General features: G+C 37.7%; 1 protein-coding gene across 1 annotated transcript in view; it reads left to right on the top strand.

Moving 5' to 3' along the window:
• Positions 1–26,418, top strand: part of NEK11 (NIMA-related kinase 11) — an 80,002-nt gene that overhangs the window by 29,727 nt on the left and 23,857 nt on the right. Inside the window, exons 6-12 of the mRNA XM_010007596.1 lie at positions 2,170–2,319; positions 2,402–2,480; positions 3,012–3,097; positions 7,214–7,333; positions 9,129–9,222; positions 10,079–10,214; positions 24,938–25,062. Coding sequence (XP_010005898.1) covers positions 2,170–2,319; positions 2,402–2,480; positions 3,012–3,097; positions 7,214–7,333; positions 9,129–9,222; positions 10,079–10,214; positions 24,938–25,062 — 790 coding nt within the window. The remainder of the gene's footprint in view (positions 1–2,169; positions 2,320–2,401; positions 2,481–3,011; positions 3,098–7,213; positions 7,334–9,128; positions 9,223–10,078; positions 10,215–24,937; positions 25,063–26,418) is intronic.

The raw sequence follows: 26,418 nt of genomic DNA, 5'->3' as shown, positions 1-26,418 counted from the left end.
TCCCTGCAAAATGCAGCTGTCCTGGGAAGAAATAGTCTTGCTTTGGGACCTAGGGCAGTGTTTCTCACTTTAGGAGGTATTTATTTAATATCAAAGAACTGTATCCTGCAGTAAAAATTTTATTATTTTTCTGTCATTTTTTTCCTATATATTTTTTCCCCTGTATTTTTCTTTCATGGGACAGATGGTGTTTTCCCTGGGTAGCCTGTTCACGGCCCTGGCTGCAGGAGAATGCCCTGAATGTTCTTTTCATCTGTCTCCAAAGCCTCAGATGTAGTTGGAGTACTACACTAGATGAATAAATGGGCTTCCCTGATGTGGCAAATCCTGTGCTTCTGATGGCTCATTAAGCAATTTCTATCTGCTAGAATCAAGCAGCCTCCAAAACAGATTATTTCTGCAAAAAGCAGTTATTGTGCAGTCTGTCAGATTAGGATTTTCCTTTCTCTTTAATTCCCTCTGGCTGGTTTCCATTTTTGTTTGACGCTTTCAGATGCCATGTGTGCAGGGTTTTTTGTTGTTCTTTTTGTTTGTAAGTATTTTCTCATGCAGTAATTATCTTGTTTCAGAGTTTGAACATCCTTCATAAATATGGATCATTACCTGTGTGTTACTGATTTGGGGAGTTTGAAACTGGTTGACAGTTAAATCTTAAAAATTATTTTGTATCTCAGTAGTTGGTCCTTATGCAGTTGTTAGCAAAAGTGTTCAATTGCTTTTACATTCTGCTTAAAAAGTACCAGTGAGAGATCCTCCCTATTCTCTCTCCTCTTCCTTTTTTGAACTGTATGTAGAGCTTGTGCTTCATCTTTGAAAATATTTGCTCTTGTTCTTTTACTGTCAGATAGATGAAATGAATTATTCTTCTTTAACTAAAATAAATAATTGAAACTTTGTTCATTATTTGCTTTCAGAGGTAGGGTTTATATCCTTTTAATCAAAGCCATTCACCTGTATGTACTTCTTACTTAATATCACTAGGCTTTATTTTCATACTGCTTCTATAAATTTGAAATACCACAATCAAATATTACATTAATGGTAAAGTCACTCTGATATATAAGTTGGCTACTTAGATGAGTTTAATCCTGTGGCTGGCTCTCGCCAGCATTTTCTATGACCTTGATCATAGAACTTACCAGTGCCTTAGTTCTCCTGACTGTGAACTGAAGGTAATGCTGAACATCCTTCAAAGCCTGAAAAGCTCGACTCCCCTATTTTTTTAAAAAAACAACATTTGTCAGGCAGAACCCAGTTGGAGAGTGAACTGTTTTGAATAGTCATGGTATACATTATTATGAGAGTGTTTATGTAAAAATGTTCAACTTGGTGATCTTTTACGATCTCCATTAGGACTGGTCAATAAAAGCCTGGTAAATAAGGTGATGATAAACCAGAGGCCCCTTTGAAATGATTTGCTAGAATTACTTCTGGTGTTTAATAATTTAAAAGTCACTCTGGTTCTTAGCTACGCCTCCAGACCTACATGTTCAGATTTCTTCTTTTCTTCTCCAAAGAATATTTCCAGAAAAATTAGTTTTAGATGTTGCAGTTGCAATACAATGTTCTCATCTAAAATTTTGTATTTCTTTCAGTACAAACTTGTTTTATAATCTATTTTGAGTATATGGCCAAATGAGTGAGATCCCACCTGAAGATAGTTCTGCTATTTGAAACTGGCATTATTCAATTTGAATTGAATTTTAACTTGTTTGTTGTCAGAAATTAAGTCACAAAACCAATTTGGACAAACCTATGTCCAAACACTAAACTATTTTCTCCATTAAAATAATTAATTAATAAAAATTAATTAAACTAAGTTACTAATTAAATACTAATTTAAAAAACCCTCATTATTAACTTACTGAGTAACACGTAATAGTCTTTCTTCATTTTTACATACATATATACGAATATGTGTATTTATAGGCAGCATCAAAGTTTGTTCCTGCACTTACGGAGATAGAATGATGATTCCTCCTTTTTTATGAAGTTACTCATTTGTGATCTGAATAAAAATATTTCAGATGAAAAGGACAGCATGATAATGAAATATCCTATTCCCTGGAGAAACGGGCTTTAGATTGTGATTTTACCTGCTGTAGTGGCAGTGTGCATGCTACTTTCAAAAATATGTTTTATACCTTTCCTATTATTTTATTCTTCAAGGTCTCTGGGATGCATTTTATATGAGATGTGCTGTATGAGCCATGCATTTACTGGACACAATTTTTTGTCTGTTGTATTAAAAATTGTAGAAGGAGATACACCTTCCCTTCCTGACAGATATCCAAGGAAACTGAATGCTGTGCTGTGCAGGTAGGTTATTTTCTTGTTTAGCAGTTTTTTAAGTTAATTTGGAAAACTGCTTAATTATGTCTTTTTGTATTTATTGTTTCAGCATGTTAAATAAGAATCCTTTATTGAGACCAGCAGCAGCAGAGATCCTAAAAATCCCTTATATTGATGAACAACTAAAGGTATATAAGAAAGAGTCATAGCACATATTTACTGTTTGAGGATGTATTTTGCAAAAGCAGAGCGGGGGCAGAGAAAATGTGTTGAGAAAAAATAATTAGACAGCAGTTCATGGGAACATTAATCCAAGGGACTTTCAGAGCTAAATTACAAATACGAATGAAGTAGCGAGGCAATGAGAAATGAAGTCCTTGACAGTTTATGTGCTGAATGTATCCACTTCAGAATATTATGAGCAATAAGAAGAATAGGCATTTATGTGTAGCAAGTGCAGATCATTTGGGCCTGAGTACATAAAATCACTAAGCTGTTCTGAGTGTCATATTTTTAATGAAAAAGAATGCATCTTGCTTTTTTTGCTTTTTGCATGTTGCTTTCTTGCTTCAGTGTACATATTATTTGGCTTTCCAAGAAGATGAGGAAAGGAACTGCTCAGTCAGTTTTTGCTTTAAGATTGTATTGGGTCATAGCTGAAGAGTTTAGATTGCTTTTACCTCAAGTGTTGATGCCACTTATACCTTATTTCCTTGCAGCATATACAGTACAAGTTCACAAACATGACTGTGAAAGACAAGGCACTTAACAGACAGAAAGAAGCTGCTCCCGTTTTTGATGCTGTGTAAGTATTTTAAAGTGTTTTATGGGAGGCAGTATATGAAATTACAGTGTTGCCAAATAATGTTATGTTGTAAACATATGTGTTAATCTCCTAGTTCTTTATATTTAGAGGGACCCAATCCACAGAAATACAGAAGAGCAACTTTTGCTCTGTCAGGAGCTAACACATTCAAGATCAGGAGTTTGTGATCCTGTGTGGGCATGATGGGCATCCTGCTTTGAATGGGGGGAGCTCGTAGTGGCCTTCCAGTACCTAAAGAGGGCCTACAGGAAAGCCAGGGAGGGACTTTTTACAAGGGCTTATAGTGAGAGGACAAGGGGTAATGGTTTTAAACTGAAAGAGAAGAGATTTAGGTTAGAGATCAGGAGGAAATTCTTTAGTGTGAGGGTGGTGAGACACTGGAACAGGTTGCCCAGGGAAATGGTGGGTGCCCCCTCCCTGGAAGTGTTCAAGGCCAGACTGGATGGGGCTCTGAGCAACCTGGTCTAGTGTGAGCTGTCCCTGCCCATGCAGGGGGTTGGAACTAGATGATCTTTAAGGTCCTTTCCAACTCAAACCATTTTATGATTTCATGATTCTATCTTTCCTCTAAATAACTGTCAAGACTTCAACAACCATCCCAGATATCTTTTGAAGTTTTAGGTGACACCAATAAAAGATGCCCATGCTTCAATCCAGAACTAGCAGTGCCTTTGGGGCAATAGGCCTTTCCCCTTGAGTTTTGTGATCTCTGGTCTCAGAGATGACCTGTAGTTTTGGCCACTTTGCAGATGTTGCCAATTCTGCTGCTTGCAATCATCTGTTTGGGAAAGGTAAAAAAGCTTCAGCTTTTCCAAGGAAAATGGTATTTAGTATCATTTATAGAAAGCAAAGCAAAGACAGTGGATTTCAATATAATAAAATATTCTGTACATCATTTTTACCTAGTTTAATTACTGGGAGTGTATCTGTAAAGCTCCAGATTCTAGAAATTGTGGTTTGGGTTTCCACCCTGTCAATTCTGTTCTTGCTGTTTCTAATGAACAGATAAGTCTGTGTCTTTTTATCAGACTGAGGGTCTCTGTGTATAAATAGGTCGTTGAACTTGGTAAGGGTAGATGTAAAATGCAATAGTAAGTGATACCTAGTAACAGCTCTCTAATAAAAAACAGCAGATGGAGCTGGCTGAGGCTGCTGTCAAGTTTTTGGCCTGCCTGCTTTTCTACATGATTGCTTCTGCTAGAAATAACCCTTTACTAGTATGCTGGAAATACAAGAATCAGAGAGGTAGATATGCAATAGCTGGGAAATATTAGGTGTATCTTTTGTCTGTGGCTGCTCTGTTCAAGTCGATTGATTTAACTTTGAGCAGATTCCTGCCTCTTCCAATAAAATGTAGTTAACTGCAGAGATGTTCCTCAGAGGTATACCTTAAATAGTTTTGGAGCACTGAGATCTTACCCAGATATTATGCCAACTCTGTCTGAATTATATTGAGAGCTTAATGTTTATTAAAATACGGAGTATGAGAATCTTGCAGAAACTTTTAATCCATGTCTTTATTTTGTGGGTACACAATTTCAAATTATCTATGTGCACCAAAAGATTGTAGATGTTTTGAGGAAGCAGTATTTTTACCTGCAAAATGTATACCTAGACTTGAAATATCCCCATGCTTCCAGAGCAGACTGATAAAACCACTGTTTGCAACATATATTATGTTCCATGCCAAATCTATTGATCTTAGTTTGAATGTATTGAGTCTCATCACCTTTTAAATGGACATCATATATTGACAGAGCTAGCTTATTAATAAGGACGTTAATATATATCCTAGAGTCTGTAACTGTTCTTGTTCAAAAGCAAGTCTGTAGTCTCTAAGATGAAGAGCAAGTTCTGTCTACAAATATCATGTCCTTTTACTTTTGTCAAAAGGAAACAGAAGGTCAACTTTTTCTGTGCAGAGATCCAGAGGGCCTAAAAATCGTGGAGCAATGGATACTGTTTCTTTTTGGGCATGGAAATTTACCTTGAAGTTTTCAAATTCAAGGCACCAACTTGAGAAAAAAATGCTGGGAGAAGCTTAAGTTATAAATTATCTTCAAATGTGCTGCAATCTGATTAATTATTTGGCTAAATGTTTGGAATATGCATAAAGTCATAATCTTATTATGGCTTTCATTGTATTTATGAGAATGTTATCTTTCTGTATTACTACTGCTAAGCAACATTCTGAATAATTATTGTGATCCTACATCACATAAAATAAAAATGCCTGAAAAATGGTAGGGAACAGAAAAGTGGAGGAGAAATAATTTAAACATAGTGGATTTCCCATATCTGCTGTAATGAAGCAATACTCTAGGCTGAATGAATGTACAAGGAGCTGCTTATTATAGTGTTCTCCCCAATCATTGCTACTTTATAATATTTTTTTTCTCACCAGGAATTATTGTTGCTGTGTATGGTTGAGTCTAGTTTCTTCTAGTAAAGGCCTCTAGTGGCTTACTTTATTCCAGTCCCATGCAAGTAATAAATTTTAAATATTTAAATAAGCATAAAGCTGTACAAGTTCAGTTTTAACTTGGATGAAAAATGGCTTTCCCCCCTAGAGGTTCCTTTAATTTAAATTAGACTTTTTTTACAGAGGACAAGAAATATGTCTACATTATTTATATGTGAAGAGTTAGTTCCATTCTTATGAATAATTGAGCTCGTCTTGTCCTTGTCCTTAGTTTTTGTATTTCACACTAATATTTGTATCTTTACACTATTTCTCTCTATAGTCAACATTTGAAAAGCATAATGAAAAAATCTCTGTTCATTTATTAAAATCCTGTTTACAAAATGAGAGTCCAGAGGGAGTGTTGCAATTTATGTGGTTACAAAACTTTAGATGATCTGAAGTGAATTTACCTTGTCAGAGCAAAAATAGTAATTTGAAAAGAGTACTTGTTATTACAGAACTGTAGAATGGTTTGAGTTGAAAGGGACCTTGAAGATCACCTAGTTCCAAACCCCCTGCCATGGGCAGGGACACTTCACACTTGACCAGGTTGCTCAGAGTCCCATCCAACCTGGCCTTGAACACTTTGAGGGATGGGGCTTCCACAGCTTCCTTGGGCAACCTGTGCCAGTGTCTCACCATCCTCACCCCAAGGAGATTCTTCCTAATGTCTAACCTGAATCTCCCCTGTTCCAATTTAAAGCCATTACTTCTTGTTCTTTCACTCCATGACCTTGTAAAAAGCCCCTCCTCAGCTTTCCCGCTGCCCCTTTAGGTACTGGAAGGCCACTATGAAGTCTCCTTGAAGCCTTCTTTTCTCCAGGATGAGCAACGCCACTTTTTCAGCCTGTCTTCATAAGAGAGGTGCTCTAGACCTCTGATCATCTTTGTAGCCTTATCATAAATATAAATATGACCTTATAGTAAATGTAACCAGTAGAAAAAGTCATGTAAGTGAACTATAACTGCTGAGGCATTGTGAAGTCTGGTTTAATTTTTGTAGTTACTGTAGTATGTGAGATAAAAATCTGTGTTGACAAATACATCTGAGATACATATGTCAATAATTCATGCTCAGCTTTCAGAGATAGTCTGTGGAGACCATTTTATCAGTGAATTATTATTATTGATTAGGACTAGAAGCTCAGAAGCACAACATGATAATTATAACTGTCATTAAAAACACATTAATATTCCAACTCAAACCATTGTATGATTCTGTGATTTTCTTTTATTCTAGGCAGTTTGTAACAATCAATATAAAATGCATGCACAATACTGCTTTTTTTCTGTGGTTCTCATTTAAAGACTGCCTTTGTACTTGGATTATGCTCAATAATGAAGCCTGACAGGGTAAATATTTCACTGTGCTTCAAAATGTATTCTTTTAATGAGCTGAGTTTACCTTTTTTCATTATCATCTGAAATACTTCACATTCCTCATGAATCTAAGTTGAAATATTTCAGTTTAAAAGAGGCATTTACTTTCCAAATTAAGGTGTTTTTTTCTGTTATAGCACCTGTGGCTTTCTAATAATTCCATTTGAAATGTCACTGTGTTTCAATATCAAATAAAAATGCTGATATTTACACTTTTATATGAAGATGAGTTTGCGTGCATTCAATTTCAGGCAGAGGAAAGTTCATTTGCAAACTCTGCAGGAGCTGTCTGAAGTACAGAAAATGACACCACGGGAACGAATGAGGCTGAGAAAGTTAAATGCTGCAGATGAGAAAGCAAAGAAGTTGAAGTAAGTTGAGCAGAACATAAACATTGTGCCCAAAGTGCAGTTTTCCCTATCCAACAGTGTAATGAGAGAGTTAGAACTGTCAAGGTAAAAATAAAAATAAAAAAGGTCTTCTGCTACTCAAACTGAAAGGGGATTTTGGATGAGTTAATTCACAGTAATTATTTATGCGGGGAGGGGGGGAAAGTCAATATGGTAGCCCAAAACTAGTACTTTGAGCACTGTATTTCTGGTTGAGTAAGTCTATGAGAGATTTTCAAGTGAGTTACAATAGGTTTGGTGTTTTTTTTAGATGACTTGCCATTTTAAGGATTGCACAGTCAGAGGAGTTGGACGTTTAGTTACAAACCAGCTTTTGTCAGTTGTTTCGGCCTAAGAGATTTGCCAATAGAAGTTAATAGCTCAGAGGACAGTCTTAGCAAATGATCAGACAGGGGGAATAGACATGTTATAAAGGCTTTATCATTGATCATTTTTTTTAATAAGTGAGTGAGACATAATAAAAGAGGAAATCTGAAAGAGAATAAGTACCGTTTCTGAGTGGAATATGAGAAACAGCTGGAAAACTATGTGCATACACATGGATTACTTTTTAAAATAAAACAAAGAATATACTGTTCTGGTGACACATCTGAGTTTTTCCCAGTTAAAAATATTCAATGTTTCTTTTGGTATGAATGAAAACTGGAAAAGCATCACATTAATTTTAAATTAGTTTTTGACATTCTCTTCAAAAGTGTTTTGCAAAGTGCAATGTAAATTAACAAATGTTTACTCTGTTATTTATAGAGGATAATAGATGGAATAATTAGTTTTTGATAATTAAAATTGGCATTTTAACCCTGTCATGCCAAAGCAAGTTAGCAACTCAGTAGGACAATGACATGCTAGCACAGAAAAATATGACAAGGTGACGTAAAGGCTGAATTTATGGCCTCAGAAACTCTGCAGCTACATATGTCTGCAAATCAATAGCAATTGCAGTTGAGTGAAAACGCTCAGTAAAATCACATCCTGGCATTATTTGTGCCTACTTGTGATACTTCCATACAAAGGCAATAAGCAAAAAACTGAAAGCCTTCATCTTCCTTTGGAAAATGTGACTTATTGGCATGTGTATCCATCCAGCAGTTACCATTGCAATTGATACTGGAGATGGTATACAAATTTATTCTCATTTTAAAAAATCTTGTTGAATTGAAACTGCTGTGTAAATTTAACACTTCTTCTGCATGATGTTTTCAATAATACAATAGTCCACTTTTTGTACTTATATGACATTTATAAATAGGAAGTCTGTCCCTTTCACTTTTGAAAAATGGATAGGGATTAGGAAATAATACTAACTGCAGATAGTTCTAGTTTGCTTCTCATTTTCTTTACTTTCTTGCACTTTGGTGTTTTCTATTTAGATTTTCATGGGTTTTTTCCCCAGCAACAGAATTACATACAAATGTTGCCTGCCTGTCTTCAGCTGAAAGATCCTTGGACTAAATGGTAGAATAAAGTCCAAAATATTTAAGATATTTTGAAGAAACAAAAAGGTTGGGCTAATAAATTACTATCTCTCAATTATATTATGCAGGCTGTGAACAAAAAATATAATATTGTTTGGAAATAAGCCTGAAATCTATTTGTGAGTCCACGAAAGCTAACCTCATCTTCAGTAGTTGCCATGAACTTCTGGCACCACTATGAGAGTTTAATGATGGATTTTGTTTTTCCATATGTACTTTTAGAAGATCCTTTTTGCAGTCCCTGATATCACATCCTAAACACAAGTATTCTGTATTTACAGACAGCTGGCAGAAGAAAAATATCAAGAAAACATCAAACGAATGCAAGAATTTAGGTCCCGTAATTTCCAGCAGCTGAGTGTTGATATCCTACATGTAAGTACAGGCTGTTGTTTCAGAGATCTCATTGATGCACATTCAGTGTACACCTGCCGTCTGTTTTCCTTGTATTTTCTTTAGCACAGTCCTGTTATAAGACCAATCATTTGGAAGTGCATCGAAGTCTGGACTGCTTAGCTCAACTTTTTAATCGGTGATGAGGGAAAGCACATTCAGTTATTCAGATATGGTTCAACAAACTCTCTATTCATTGCACAGTTTTCTTTTGTTAAGTCACCCTTAAAACTAAATCTGTTCTCTGGAATGTACTTCCTGATAGTCTGCATGATATCAGAGTTCAAAATGCATTTGTTTTCAAGATAATTTCAGAATTATAATCCTTTAAACACTCAAACCCACTTTGGTTTGTGGGTTCATTTCATTTGATTAGTTAAGAATATTAACATTCCAACTGGCTGTTTAGTAAGAATTAGGTCTTGGAATGACTCCCAGTGTAAGGTCTCCTTTGCTTTTAAGCTATCTGCAACAGAAGATGGGCCTGTTCAATTCTAGCACTATGTCTTATCATAGAGGGAACAGTGTCAGTTTGGAAATAGTGAAAGCATTGCAGATATAGTGAGGTTTTGAATAGTGCTTTGTCTTCTACCTTCTCTTTCACATACAATCTAGTTTCTATTTCCCATTGTGTCTGGAAAAAAACCCAGCTGGTTAGCTCTGTCTCAGCTTGTGTCTCAGTCACTACTGATCATTTACAAAAAAGTTAGTTGTGTTTTTTTTTAATGTTTGCCTAATACAAGTCCCAGCAGTTGTGTAGATCAGGGCAGCCATTGTATTGGGATCCTGCTGAAGCTCTAACTGTACCTGTTTCTCCATGCTGCTTTGTTCAACTAAGGAATCTGATGAGACTTCAAAACCCCAAATTCATTCTCAGCCAGGCAGTACTACTGATTGTGTGTCCATTGGACATGATGAACCAAGTGAAAATGAGGCATCGAGTCAGCTCTGCATGTCTGAACCTACAGACCATGGTAAGGATTCAAAATTTGATCTTGAAATGAAACTTCCTGTAAACAAAACAAGATTTGATTTTGTCCCTTGTGGCTAATTCATGGTGAGGAAACAGGGGGATAAAGTGTGGTCAGAATTGTAAAGCTATTAAAAAAATTAGAGAGAAGGAAAATAATCTAGGTGGATGATGTACAGCAAGGTTATGTGGCAGGAGATCTGTGTTCCTAGAGTTTGAGTGACCTGTGAGCAGTGACGGAGTTGAATGCACCTTCTCCAAATGAGATGCTGAGTTAGAAGGAAGTAACTTTAACTTTGCTAGCTTTGCACATAACACAGAATTGCCATGGTTGGAAAGGACCTCTGAGATCACCAAGTCAAACCATTAACCCAAGCTGCCCCCAGAAAACCCCACAACCCAACCGACATAAAAACAATGCATAAAACACACGTCCACACACAGCCCACCAAAAAGCACCCACAAAAAACCCCCCCACAACCTCAGCCATTAGAGCATGCCCTTAAGCATGCCACATCTACATAATTCTTGAATACCTCCAAGGATGGTGACTCAACCATCTCCCTGGGCAGACTGTTCCAGTGCCTGACCACTCTTTCAGTTGAGAAATTCTTCCTAATATCCAATACAAACCTCCCCTGCCACAACTTTAGGCCATTTCCTCCTGTCCTGTTGTTGTTCACTTTCTTATAGTGAGGGGCCCAGAACTGCACACAGTACTCAAGGTGCGGCCTCACCTGTGCCAAGTACAGGGGCACAATCACCTCCCTGCTCCTGCTGGCCACACTTTTTCTGAAGCAGGCCAAGATGCTGTTGGCCTCTTTGGCCACCTGAGCACACTGCTGGCTCATGTTAAGCTGGCTGTCAACCAGCACCCCCATGTCCATTTTTGCTGGGCAGCTCTCCAGCCAACTCTTCCCCATGCCTGTAGCACTGCATGGGGTTGTTGTGACCAAAATGCAGGACCCTAAATTTTCTATCCAGTGCAAAAATGAGTAAAAGAATTCAGAGTGTTTGCACCTTTTGTACACTTTGATGCCACCATCTTTATCTATAGCAATGAGAGAAGCAGATGGAAGATCTTTAAACTGTGCTTATGTAGACCGTCCTCAAATACTTAGCTACTTTCTAAAGAACACGTGCTTTTCTGTAGATAGATGAACAAATAATCAAGCTTTTCAAAAAAGGGTCAGGCAGTAGAAAAGTGCTTAATGAGAAAAATATTTCTAAGAGCTGATTTCTATATTTTGTTTCTAGTGTTCTGGAATAGTGTCATATTCTTAAATATTTAATATTCATTGGGTAAACAATATTGTGGTGCAAGAATTTTAATCAGATTAGAATTTTGCAAGTATGCAGAAATATACATTAAACATGAAAACTACTTTTTTCTAATAGCTCTGTCTTTTAGTGTTGGTTTATGTGTGTCTGTGAAGGTACATGCCATTACATGAGAGGCATCAAAAACAGTTGGAGATGGAGGTGAATTTTTTTTTTTTTTTTAATATCAAATGGCTTTTTTCTTTCAGTGTAGCCTCATATATGGCTGTGTGGCTGGCTTGCTATTTCACAGTATAAGGAAAGATGATCTGTGTAGGAGAGAACCCAGCTGCTAGAAATTCATCCTGGGTGGAGGGGAGGGAAGCTTGCAAATAGAGGACCGAAGGAAAGCAGTGAATCTGGGTGACAGAGGTACCAAGGGGAAGCACACAAAGATACTTAAATAGAAACAGAACAACATGCATGAAAGGAAAGAAGCTGATGTTTCTGCCTTTAGAGGTCATTAGGCTGTTAAAACTATACAGACAAAAATTAGATGCTTTTTTTCTGTGATGTAAAAGTTGGGTCAATCCATTGTACAAAACTGAATGCATGTTTAAGTGCTTCTGCCAGAGTCTCTGACATTGAAGTGGTGAAAAAGTGGAGAAAAAGGAGTTATGGATAGGCAAGAGAAATTACATGGTTTCTCTTTTTTTCTTTGTGAATACCCTTTCATTCCTGAAGCTGATGTCAAAGCTGTTACTCAATCTCTTCAGTATTTATACTCTTCTTTTCTTTAGACATTTCAGTGCAACCATGCATGTCCTACATATCTAATTATGAATTAAGTTATTAATGGCAACTTTGTATCTGACAGTGCAGAACAGTTCCAGCTATAGATTTTTCAATAGAATTTGGGTTTTGATCAATGGGCTGTATAACAGAAAAAACAAGAAAACTAGAGGAAAGGCTATAAAGTGGTTTTATAAAGTTCTCTTACATGTTAATAAATCTTGCTAAACCCTGCTAGGCTAGCAGAAGAAATTAGACTGTGAATACCAGATTGACAAGCACCCTAGTTATAACTAATAACTAAAAACAGTTGAGGAAGGGAAGAAAAGGCAGGAGAAAGGCAGGAGAGCCTGTTCATGAACACCAAGAAGGCATAGCAGCAGCAGCCTTTAAGTTACTTCAGGGCAGACCTAAAAAATCCTCTGAGAATGGGAAAAACTGGTGGGGAAGAGCTAGGGATAGTACCCTAATCCCAACAGGTAGGGAGGGAAGTTCCAACTATGTTTAGCTCATATCCTGCAGTCCTTAAAAAAATTGCAACATGAGCAGAAGATAAGAGTAGAGCTTGGAGGATTCAGGGATCAGGCTCTTGAAGGGTTAGGGGAAGACATAGAGAGTAAAATACCTTAAACTCTGCTTTCACTGAAAATTAACTACAGCATTACGAAACACAGTTGTATGTCATTAAGGAAGGTGTCAAATACAAAGCTCGAGGTTTAGCTTTGGTAAGTAGATTTAAAACCATGGTATATTGATCAAATTTTAGCAGTGGTAGTTACATTTACTGAAAGCTGGAAAAAACAAGGCAGTGTTTTTAGATAAATGAAAATCATGATGACAGTCTGCGGTTTTGGACTTCATGATAGATGGGTTTCAGCAATATCAAAACTACTGTAGACTCTCCTTGGAAGTTTAAGCTTCTCTCCATGTTTGTTTTATGTAATCTGCAATGATGATCTTAACATTTTCCCTTCTAGTTATCACCCCTGTGTACTTGTGGAACATATAAAAGGGTTGTCTGAAATCACAAGTTGCTGACCAATTTGTTAGTCTTCAAGCTGGTTTTATATTTTGGAGTATGAAAGAGATCTGAGTGGACCCTGTACTTTTGATGTTGAGATGAATTCAAGCTATTGCAGAAAAGGTTCACCCAGATGGTTGGCAGTCGGTACCACAGTTTGTTCAGAACTGTAAAGAAATAATCTGATTCTCATTCTTACAGAGAAATACTGCAGGCAATGTAAATACTACTTTTTAATTACAAAATTCAGTTAGTTCTTCAACCTCATATACCTTACCATGGCATCCAGCTATACTCTGCACATTTACTCTGTTCCTGTGGAGATTTGGGAACACTGCTGAGTTCTGTGGGACTGAGAGTGTGGTTTTTAAATCTCACCATTGAGATGTCACTGAGTCAGAACAGCTTGCAAAAGCTGGTGCACCTTGGCACTCTGTCATCTTTCTCACTTCTGCTGTTCTGCTTCAGCAGAAAATGAAGAACCTGGGGTGGGGGGAGAGATCAAAGAACCATGGACTTTTGTGGACAGAAAACACTTGCTCACATTACTTGAGCTCAAGGAGAAAGGGATCCAGTTTTAACCCGAGAGTGGGCAGCAGTGAAAAATTATGTGAATAGCAATTTATGCTATTTTTGTTTTAATGAGCCAAGAGAGGAAGCTGTGCATTAAACAGACATAGTCCAGAACTATTATCTTGGCTTGCAATGCTCTGCTAGAGAGAAAGTCTTGTACCCCAGTCCCACCACTTTCCCAAAAACTAATAGACAAAAAAAAGTATCTATGAGCTACATCCAGCCTTGATGTTATGGGTTAATATGATCAGTACCTTCCTATGCCAGCTAGAACAAAGCTCTCCCAGCTAGGCAGGTTCACTAGATGTGTAATGTTTACTGATGTGGCCTCCTTCTAAAGGAGCTACTGGAACCCTCAGGTAAATAATGATTGCTTTCTAATATAGCAATATAGTTAATTTTCATCTGTTAAGTAACTTCATTGAGCTCACAGTCTACTCTTCTGATTTGACAAAAGTAATTGGAAGAGCAGATGCCTGTTTTTCCAGAGTACTGAGATAACTCTCAGATGCTGAATGTCATCTTTTACATGCATTTTGTAGTACTGGTAGACCACTGTGGCTTTTCTGTGTGGGCTACCACATACTGGGCTAGACAGGATGGAAAATTGCAGCTCTGTCACTACATCACATTAATTATTTGAGTGTAGCTTCTTTTGCTTTGGTTACAGTGTTTTCTAATGAAGCCAGATTTTACAGCAAAACTCCTCTCAACTCTGTGTGCAATTTGATTCCTATTGACTGGCTCTAAGTTTGCACAGGTATTTAATAAATCGGTTATGGAGACTGACTTGTAAAGAATCCAGAGAAACCTTTATCAGAGCTTGCATTGTACTTATCCACGTGGGAAATTACTATGGAATAGCTGAAGTTTCTTAGTTTGCTACCTAGAAAACCCTCTAGGTAGAGAACATCAGTCTTTGCAGTTGAAAAAAGCATGAAGAGCAGGACATAATCCCGTTATACAACTGTAATAGCTAAATGCTCAAGGTTTCCAATCCAATTTTAACGGTAGATTTTGCCTTAAAATTGGCTACAAAATCATAAATTGTATCTAAAAGTGCTTCCAGATAGTTCAGTGCAATTACAGATGTCACAAAAGCTACCTTTTCCTTACCTTTGATTCTTCTGATTTGGGTTAGTTTTTACAGTTGAAAAGTACTGGGTGGAAAGCTATCACCATTACCAAAACCCCACCATTTTTAGAGGAGCCATAAGGAGCATTTAATTCAACCAGCTACAGTCTAACAGGCATGAAGACTAAAAACCATAAACTTGCATTTGTGGCTAAAAGTACCACTTTATATTCATATCAATTTCATAGCTGATAAGACATGGTAAACAAGAGCGGGGAAGATCTTATTTTATTTTTTTAATATTCAGGAAATGCATAATTTAATTCAATTTAATATTCAAGAAATGCAAGTGCATCCATATTTCTAAGGGTTTGTCCACATTGCAGCACTTCAGTGTCTGGAACGAAAAAGACAATGCAGCAAAACAACACTGAATGTTAGAGCCATGATTTAAGTATTGTATCTTGCATTTTTGAAGTGCTAGTACATTACTAGTTGGGCCTTCACCTGCATTCACCTCCACGTCTGTAAGAGCACAAACTACTACTCTGCTCTTAATAGACATGTTGTTTCTATGTGGGAAGGGATCAAGGAGCAAAATAGTTTAAGTTAACTACTTGTGGCATTTAAAACTTTGTACAGAAAAAGAATATAAAAATTTAAAGGCACATAAATTAAATACACATCTTATATGATCTCTCTGATCTTTATTATATTCCTTTTTATTTCTGTACCCTGCAAGATGTTAGATTCCTTAGCTTAATATTTTGCAATACCTTACATCTGGCAAATCCCTGATTTCATTACAATTCCAAAATAGAAAAGTACATCACAGTAATTGCATGTGTTATTTCTATATTTCCATTGCTAATTGTAAGTTCTGGGTATATTGCTTTGAATTTCAAGTGGGCAAAGTTCAGTTGACTCTCAAATAGGAAACGTTCACTCACTGAGAAAGATCATGAGGTTTTCTTACACTCTGTTAATTGTACAGGCTTTGTTGAAGGATTTTCAAGGTTGTTTTTTTTTTTTTTTTAATGTTGGAAGGTTAAAAGTCCGTAATATTTCTGAGCACATCTTCAAGCATCTCTGCATGTGCACATTTGGTGTAGTGCCTGTAAAATGCTATTTATGCATCCTGATGGGGGACCCGAGTAATCAACACAAAAGCAATCACACTGCTCAAAGGCTTTTAGGAAAACCACGTCTTGTTCTTCAGTCTGGCAAGTCAAAGTAGAACAGAATAATATTTATAATAATTGTTATTAAGCACCTTTCCATATAATTATTGTTAGACTATCCTTTGGAACCAGAAAGACTTGTCACAATTAGGAAGATGGTGTTGCCATGACTTCTACTGGGGGTTTACCCATTAGTCTCCTCTTTCATATGGTTGCTCTACTCCCAGGATTGTATTTCAATCAAGGCATATTTCCTGACTTCCTTGCTGAAATGATGCCGTGGGATGCCTGCTGAGAGGAACTTGCCTGTTTAGTTCTGGCACTTACAGTTACCAGTCCTTCGCTTGTCCTTGGCACATGGAATGACAAAACTCCCAAGACTCTGGCAGGGCTTGAAGGCGTAGGCATGCTGGGAGCGTGCCCCTCTGATCTGCTCATCTGTCTCTTCTTTTCATGCCTTAGTTTCACACTGAGATCCCATCTTACCTCAGATTCAATTAAAGGAATACTAAATCTGATTTATTCTAGCAAAAGCAAGGTTTAGCAAAGTTTGCAGATTTTATCCAGAGAGGAAAAATAATCAGTGATGTGGTTTTTCTTTTTCTTTTTCTTTTCTTTTTCTTTTTCTTTTCCTTTTTCTTTCTCCTTTTTCTTTCTTTTCCTCTTTTCTCTTTTCTCTCTTTTTTCTCTTTCCCTTCCCTTTCAGATAATTTCATGTTCCGATACTAGTTTTTCTTCCAGGTTATCCTATTTACAGAACAATAAAGCTCTATACTGCACTTTACACTCAAGGTTAATCTGATGTAAATAGAGACTCACCAGGCATTTACTTGCAAATAAAGCATCTGTGAACAGGGTGGTGTTGAAAAACATTCAATAAGGAATCCCAGTCCAACCCCCCCAGTCACAGCTTTCTGGCTTACTTACCAAACTGAACAGTGTTTCTGGGCCAAATTCTAAGGTGACATAAGGAAGCTGGAGCAGTTCCAAATGAGGAAGAATTTGCTCAGGAAGTAGCTGTAAATACTGAATTACTTTGCAGTTTCTACCAGTTTAGTTTTCAGTGCATGTGACTGTCAGACAACTAGCTGGAGGAAATGAGAAGGTGGCAGCAATGAAAGAGCTTGGTTTACATTCTCTTGCTGTTTTATATGCTCCATGGAGCAAAGTGTGCCCTTGTGATCTAGTAAATACATTTGACTTTCACTAGTTAACTTCATTTGGGTGTTTAAAGTCTCAATAATTTTTTTCCTAGATTTGCTTGGTTGCAGTAATTTACTTGTTTTAGTACTTGTCCAACACATAGTACTTATATCCAAATTAAATGTATTTTGCATCTGTACTGCATCCAGACTGTCATGCACACAGCTGCTTACACCAAGTATGAATGTGAACTGTTCCCATTTGTTTTCTGCTCTTTCAGTAAGTTCTGGTTGTGAAAACATCCCCAATTTATGCATCAGAAATGGTATTCTTGAGCTGAATTGGAGGGAGAAAGAAGTGAGTCACGTAAGGGGCAGCTTTTAGTACTAACACCTGGACTCTTTCCTTCCCAACACTGTCATCAGACTGAAAGGGAAAGCATCAGGCCATCTCTTCCAGATTCAGCAGAAAAACTGAGTTTTTATTTAAAAGTATGTTTTCGATGATCAAAAAAAGATAAAAATAGCTCAAGGACTAAGGTAGTTTACAATTAATGTAATAAAGTAGCTTCATGGTCATTTTTCCTTTAATTTACTGCTCTTGCTCTGTTCCTCCTGGAAACAGGACAAATAATAGGGCAACATTTACAATAGGGCATCTCTGAGCTTAAAGAAAATGGCTTCCAAGAGTCACTAAGTGCTCCCTGTTATTGACTAGATTGCTGTATTATTCTTTCTCTTCATTCATCCATCAATGCTAAAAGGTTTTTTGAACATGCAGAAAATTTTTAGATTTGCTGAACTTTAAACCATGCTTGAAAGGCAGCATGACTACATCTTCATTGTCACTGCCAACCAGAGCTCCTATTTCTGTATAGATTATAATTAGAAAATCAGAAGACAAAAAACAACACACGCACACTCAGAAAATTAGGGAATAAATGTGACAAAAGTGTTCCTTCTTGCTGTTCATTTTTGTTAAGAACTCCTTTCTTCCTCTCATGCTTTGTCTCTGTACATACTGGTAAAATACTGGGGAAGAGGTTTGGGGAAAAGAACATGTTTCTTGGAAATTTAATTTGGTCAAAAAATGTAATTTTTCCTTGGAAAAAACATTTTGAAACTAGCTACTTCCCTTCTAACATCAAGTGGTAAAAGATCCCTATAAGGCTACTCTGATTCATGTCCTTTTTATCTCTATTTTTCCTAGACATTTCACAATAGGTAAATCATCACTCAGTGGAGCTCACAAATGAGTTGAAGCTTTTTTCCTTTTTAAAATGCCAAAAGGAGAATTAGAAAATACTGTTTAACTTTGGTTATATTTCTGGCTCTCCTTTAGATCATCCCATTTTACTTTGCATCTGTGCTGTACATGGCCATGTCAGAAGGTAATTTTTAAAATGATTTTATAGTCCTTTTGTGCTTAGCCAAAAGGATTGTATGACACTTTCATGAGGACAAAGGTCCTGTTATATCCCTTAGTTCATTTCTTAAATAAGGCGTTTTTCCAAGAGTCTTTTTCAGCCTATTTTAGAAGAGATGAACAAAAGCTTCCACTGACTTTCTGAACAATGAAGCTCCAGTGCTTAATAATGTGTATCTTGTCTATAGTTGACCAAAGGATGGCAATTTCCTATGATGCAAACTTTCAAAGTTTGTTTTTTGTCTTGCATTGGAAAAAAACCCCAAACAAACCTAAACCAATCTGAGTGAGTTTAAGTTATAATAATGAAGTTACCCTATTTTTCCTAATAATCTGAGTGTTGACCTGAACTGCAGAGGGGTGCAGAGCCCTTGCTCTCCTTTGCTGTAGAATTTCTCATTCAGGATTATGTTGGTGAGGGAAATGTATCTCTCTATTTCAAACTCTCTTCCAGTGACAATGCTTCAGCTCTTTCTTTTTTCTCGCTTGAGGGGAGAAATGCCTTTCTGCTTTCTCTCTTTGTGATATCTGATGCACTGTTCTGAAAATTGCTGGCCAGCCCTGGTTGTCATCTCCTTTTGCTGGTGATTTGTGAGAATGTGCACACATTGCAGGGGCACAGAGAAACAGGCAAGTTCCTGTTTAGCTTCTGAGTGTGTATGTTAAATATGGGCACACACAAAAATAGATCTTGCATTATTTCTAAAGAGTTTGTTTGTGCAGCATCATGTAATCATGGAATAATAAAATAATTTAGGTCAGAAGGCACCTTTGACAGTCTATAGGTCAATCCCCTGCCCCAAGTAGATCTGAATCAGATCAGGTTGCTCATGTTTGTGTCCGGTCATCTTGAACACCTCCAAGGACTGAGCTCTCTCAGCTTCTCTAAGCACTGTTCCAGTATTTGATCGCTTGCATTGTAAAAGGTTTTTTGTCCTGATGTTCCAGCTGGTGTTTGTTGCCTCTTGTCCTATTACTGTGCACCTCTGAGTAGAGTTGGGTTGCGCCTTCCCTTTAGTCTCTGAGCAGGTATTCATAGACAGCAACAAGCTTTCCCCTTTACCTTCTCTTCTTGGGGCTGAAGGTACTCCGCTCTCTCAGCCCCTCCTTGCATGCCAGGTGCTCCAGCCCCCTGCCCAGCTTGGGGTCTGCTGCCACATTTGCTCCAATAAGTACCATCAGCTTGGATTGGATCAAACTGGAGTTTGCTGATGCATTTCCACAGAAAGGAAAAAACCAGGGGTGGGGCACTTCTGTGTTATTGGTGAGGTCCTGCTGCTGGGCTGTCTGGCAGCCCAGTGCAGTGCAGAAGCAGGAGGAGGAATGCTTTTCTCTGCTCTTGCCTCAGTGTCCAGCATGGCTCACGTACAAAGTCTTGCAAGAGGGGCAGTGAAAATGCCTGTGTTCTGGCTCCCTCTCTTAGTTTTTTGAGCTGTAGCAGAGGTGCAGTTGCCTGTAACAGCCATGGTGCAGCAACACTTTTCAAGGCTGGTTTCATTGGTTCATGTCACCGTAGCACTAAGAGGGCTTTATATCTCATGACAGTCCATGCTTGTCAGAACAGTCAAATGCTTTCCTCCTCACTTTGCTGTCTGTAGGACTGCACAGACCGAGGAGTGTTGCTATGTGGAACAGTAACAACTCTTTTCCTTATGATGGGGAAGTGACACCTGGGAAAATCTGCCTTTTTTTTTTTTTTCCAGAGATGTGTTGAAGCCTTGGGAATAAAAGCAATACAATAATCTTCAAGAGCTTAGTGTGACTTCGTTACTGCAAATGCAAGTGGTGAAACTGAACATATGTTATACTGTTCTGTTTTCTTTTTTCTTCTCTCTTTTCTAAATAAAAGGGTTCTTACTGTCTTCTGAGAATGCTGCATCAATGAACCAATTATAAGTCTGACTTCAAGGCAAGAGAAAATTAAAATTATTTATCAAAGTATTTTCATCTCTTTGGAGAAAATAGTTGTTGTTGCCAAGTTACCATGCTACCTGAAACAAGCTCTTGGTGGATTTAAGCAAAATATTACAAGTATAGCATTCCTTTGTTTTCTGCATAGCTCGTCTTCTTGGGAAATAACTGTGCTTTTATGATATTTTTAGATAATGGGTTTTTACCCTTCCTTTCACTATTAGCATCATATTGCTATAGAGAAAGAAGTCAGAAGAGGAATGTTATTACTCAGAGCACATTTTCTTTTGAATATCTAATGGCAAATATCAAGTGTATTAATGATATTCCTAAGCAGCCTAGCCAGGTGGAAGCAATAGCTGAGTTTGTTCTGAGTTAAGGGCTTTGTAGACAAGGAAAGGTACCATAACTAGCCTTAGTTCAATATGCACAGCTAGATGAAACACAGTGTATTTCCAGAGATCAGCTGAGAGATGGTGGGCTGTGAGGTGGCAGAAGCAGCTGTAGAGACCTTCCTTTGTGCTCCATGTGGACCATGTAAGGATGCTGTATCAGAGGGAGGGCAGGCATCTGAAGACCAAGAGTTCTACAGCAGTGTGGCAGCCATCAGTGTTGCACGTTTCACCAGATGGCACAGGATTAGGAAACTTTCTTTTGGATCTTACCATTACCTTTCTTTTTTAAGGGTCTGCAAGGAAAGCAGAGTCCCTGCCTACCACGTGTGTGCTGCACAGGGTGGCTTTGTCACAGGCAGGGAATGGGGTTATCTGGACTCTGTACTCAGGCAAGCCAGGAGTGTTGTGTGAGCAACGGGGTCTGATGAGCTACAGATGGTGTCAGGCCTTCTTAAATGTGATGCTGTTCTGCAAGTCCAGCTGCCAAAATGAAGAGGCAGGGTACCCTGGGATCTGCAGCAGCAGTTTTGTTTCCTGTTTCCACCTCAACAGCATCCAGAACTCCTTTCCCAGAGTACCTTCCAGGCACAAATAGACTTAATTTCTATTTTATATCAGAACAAATGACACGGTCAAGGTCCTGGCTTCAGAGTCCATGCTAGGCTCTGCAAAGGTATGTAAACAAAAGTTAAACAGACCCAGGCCAAGGATCAACATTTTTATTAAAACTGCTCCCCTGAAAGAATGAATCAAGGAGTTTTCTTCTGTGCTACATTGCTGAGGTGCGCAGCTGCGCCAGTAATGTTCAGGGGTGGTGGCAGTAACCAGCCTTTTGCTACATGGTTAGTAGAAATTGGGGGTGTGCATGAAATGTCCAGGATGGTGGGAAAACTCAGGTACCAAATATTTTGGAGGATGGACTGCAGGCATGAAAATGAAAGTATATAGAGCCCAACCTTCCCTGACAGTGCCTGCCCTGAGCTGAAAATACCAGCTCAGTTAAGTTATCTGCACTTCAAACTTTGCTAGGTCAGTGTGGACACAGGGGTACAGCTCTCCGTGTTGGTTTCTGGTATCTGCTGTGCTAGAGCCAGCTTGAAATTTGGCTGATCCTGGTTGTCAACTAAACAAGCTTTTCTGTACTCAGATTAGTTCTGCAGAGAACCAAAGATGTGTCTTTGCATCTGTAGCATGCAGAGGGCTGGGAGCTGGCTCTACTTAGTAGGACTCAAGGAACTGTTATATGGAACCAGATAGTCTAAATGAATATGTTGATGTTTTGAAGGAGCCTTCTTAAAGATGCTAGTCATAAAACCAAGGAGCTTTAAGGACTTGTATTAGCTAAATCCCAAGTTCCCATCCACTTGATATGCTGTCTTCTTGCAGAAATGTCACTTGGCATAGTTTCTGAATTTGGGCCAGTAAGTTTGTGAACCTGGAATATCTCTAGAGTCTGAAGAAACATTTAAAAGTGTATTACTGCACTCGGATTAACTGGCCGTACATGAACAGCTGTCAGAACAATTTCACAAATGGTGAAGCAAATGATTCTGACAAGGATGCAAAAGCTGGTGTGGAAGCAGGATACAGCCAGTGCCAGCCTCTCGTACACATAGTTTGTAGGCACCAGCAGTTTTGGATGGTCATGGACTACTCACAAAGTACAGGGCTTTACTGTAGCCAGAGCAGACATTTTGAAGTTCCAGTTATGAGGAAGATTACTGATTTTGATATCTTGTTTGGCTGGGAAGATAACATTTTTTAATACAACAGTAAACAAATGCCAAATGTGGGAGGAGAAGATGACTCAGAAAGCACTAGTGCAGTCTAATGTTGCAATTGTAATGAACAGGCTGGTTTATATGTACTTGAATGCATATATACACATAGATAGAATGCAGATGAACCCAATAAAATTATACTAATAACGGGAATAACAGCCTCCCTGCAAGAAAGAAAAAATAATGTTCACTCCGTCTGGAAAAGGAGGGAGATCTATCTTCATTTTGGAGTGTTCTTCCCATGTAAAAAGGAATGCTATTTAAGATATCTTCTGTTTTGATTTTTTTTTTTTTTAATATATTTTTTTAAATAATGTTTTTGGGCTGGGAGGGATTCCTCTCCTGGAAGCCTACTGATTTTTAATTTGTTTTTTTTTTAATTTATTTTTTTTCCCCCCTGCACACTAGGAAAGGTGAAAAATAGAAACAGGAAGGATTAGGAATTGTGGCGGTTGAGCATGGTGAAGTTATGAAGGTTGCTTAAATGTCTTAAACCAGATAAATCTGAGTGAAAATGTGTCAGCATTTTGGAAGTAAATCAAATTTATAAAGAAGAAAATAATTTTAAAAATATTTTGGAGACAGTAGATAGTAGAGATTGTATCTCAACAGAATAGGTTCATCTACCTAGTGCTGGAGATAAATACCTTTTCACTTTTTTCTCGAGTTCTCTTTTTTATGCCTGAAAGATTAGAATTATTCCTCCTCACCAGACTCTGTTGTCTTTTAGTGGATTTTAATTGTATCACCCTTTAAAAATCCTTTTGATTTTTTAATCCATGTGAAACAAGTAAAAAACCCCACCAAACTGTTAAGCATTTTTATGCCATATTGTTTGAATTTAATTTCTTTCAATACAGTAATATTTAAGATAAGTTGGTTTATGTTTCTTTAAAGTGACAGGTTTAATTGGCAAGAGTGGTAGAAATCATAATTAGCTAAAGTTAGGACTGTGGTGATTTGCAACAGCTGAATATTAGGCATTTTTTATCTTCAACTAACATTTCTTGCAATAATACCAGGCAAAGATGGATACCAAATATTTTCTTTCTGAAATCTGTCAGCACGAAAATGTTGTTCCTGGGCATGGACGTAACTTATCTTAGTAAGTCATAAAGGGACTGCCTAAAATGAAAGCATGAGTGTTAGGTCTCCTGGTGTATTTCTCTCAGTGAATGCTCAGGGCTACTGATGGGATGGCTGATGAGCCAGGCTCCCTTCTGCTTCTGTCCCTTGCCACTGAGCCGTGCCTCCTGGGGACAACTCTTTGTCTTGCAGCTTTCTGTCTAGAAAAGTGGGATTTCTGCTTTTTATTAAAATAGTCACCACAGTCCAACCTCTGCTTTTAAAATTCAACATGTGCTTAAGTGCTTCTGCAGAGGAAGGACAGCTCGATGAAGCAGGAGTGATGCGGCCTCAAGCCATTTCATTAACTCCTTACTTAAAATGCTGAAGTATTTCACCCAGAGGAGAGAGGCTGAGGTGTCTTTCATGCTGTGATGAATATGTTGAGTGTTAATAACAATTGTTGTACTTCATAGGCTCATTTGCTACATTAATAGTGCACTCACTGCTATTACTAAAACCTCCTGGTAGTAGTAGTAAATTCAGAGTATGACACTAAAATATGGGTAACTTGACTTTACACTAGTTTCTTTTATTTTGCTCAGCTTTTGCTTCTGGAAAGATTGGAAAAAGATATAGATTTTATTTCTCATATCTTTTCAACATGTGCCAGGTGCACATTATTTTCCAATTTGGCTGAGCAGTTGTACTCACCACAGGTTATGTGTGTTAGAGAAAACCAAACTGGGACATAATTTCAGCTCAAAAAAGGATCCAATTCAGTGCAGACCCTGCTTTGACTAGATGATCCCATGAGGTCCCTTCCAGCCTGGAGGATTCTATGGTTTAGTGATTTCAGCCCAGAATCAATATAGCTCTTTTAAGGTCATTAATTTACATGTGATGAGAATCTGACCTTTTGCCAGAGACATCTTTAACACAGTTTATCATGTCATCAAAGATTAATATTTCAGTCTGTGAACCTATCCCTTGATCTCATTACAGAATGCTTTGTTAGTGACATGAGTGCTATAAAATCTATTTTATCTTTTTAAAATCGGACATTTTTTCTGTCTAAATGCTATAAACTCATAATTGCCTTTAGAGATCCCTGAAGACCCAGAAATTGCAGAAGAATATTATAACGATGAGTTTGAATCCTATTCAGAAGGCAGTGAAGAGGAGGAGAATGCAAAAGCATTGCAGACTATCTCTAAGACAAATCACCAGGTATATGTGACCTTTGGAAAACAATATACACTTGTTGCTCATTTTCCATGGGAATATTAAGCTCCTTCCAAGATTTTGTCCTACTGACATTACTGAAATTTGGTTTTTTGGGAATGTGTGTGTATATCAATACCATGAATTAAATATATGTGTTTGCATATTTAATTCTTCTGAGAGATTGATGAGAAGGATCCTTGCATTGCTTCAAGATTAAGTGTAACACTCCCATGAATTCCTGACGGTGAATGGTTGTCAGTAAACTTCCTTGTGACTGTGAAACACTCAGAGTGGGAATCTTTCACGTGTTAACTATGGGTAAATTAAGTTAAAGTTGAAAATATACCTCTAGCATATGATCTGAGTTCCACCTTTAATTCCCGGGCAAAGATAGGAACCTCTAGTTGCCACTTTCTTCCTCCCTATACTAGACATATTTTCTAGGACAGTTTGATGAACTATGAGCCTAAACAACTACAGGACTTGACCAGCAAATCTGTAGACTTTCCCAAGAGTCTCAGAAAGTGTCAGTCAAGAGAAAACTTATTACTGAAAGGCTTAAAGTAGCTTTATCAGGTGAGGCTGCCACAAGAAAGTCTTAGGGAATGCAGCGTGAAGAATGTTGAAGATTATTGGAAAAAGCACCTGATCTGATCAGAATGAATTGAGATTAATCTTGCCACCAGTGTTCAAGTCTCAGTGAAATCAATGAACTTACATACCCAAGTCAGTTATAAAAAGGGATCTTCCTAAGGTATTCAAGAACAATTATTTTCTTCCCTGGGCCACCAGCTTCAATCATTGTGTACCGTGCCTCTGAATGGCATCATCATATATATTCTGGTTTCATGTGCAAATTTTACAGAACAGAGTGTGATGTCTTCTGCATTTCAGGGAACCAACCAAGTACACTAATACTCTTCACTAAATTGTAAATAACTTGTACTGATTTTTGAAAAAAAATATTGACAACTTCTTTATGGAATAGTTTTTAAGGCAAAAATGTTTGTGTGAGAAATCCAAAGTTTACTTCTACCACAGTAGCAAGGAGTCCTGAAATTCTTTCACCAGTTAAATTTGAAGTTTTCTTAGAAAGGGCTTCATTCAGTCTGGAAATGTCCTCCTATCCTTCAAACTAAACAAACTGGATGCTTTAAAATTCAGGATCAGGTTATACAGTAGTGGTATAAAGAAAATATGAGTCAACTGTAAATCAGTGGAATATCTAAAACAATGCTTTTTGTTTGGTTTTTTTCACTGTGGTGGGTTTGTGTTTACACACAATACATAGACATACAAACACTCTGTTCCCCAGAAAGTCTATAACAACATACTCTTGAAAACAAATTATTGCTCTAA

This window comes from Chaetura pelagica, unplaced genomic scaffold (assembly GCF_000747805.2).
Source record: "Chaetura pelagica isolate M959 unplaced genomic scaffold, ChaPel_1.0 scaffold10, whole genome shotgun sequence".
Classification (NCBI taxonomy): domain Eukaryota; kingdom Metazoa; phylum Chordata; class Aves; order Apodiformes; family Apodidae; genus Chaetura; species Chaetura pelagica.
The sequence above is the reverse complement of the archived record's forward strand: the minus strand, read 5'-3'. Positions and strand labels throughout refer to the sequence as shown.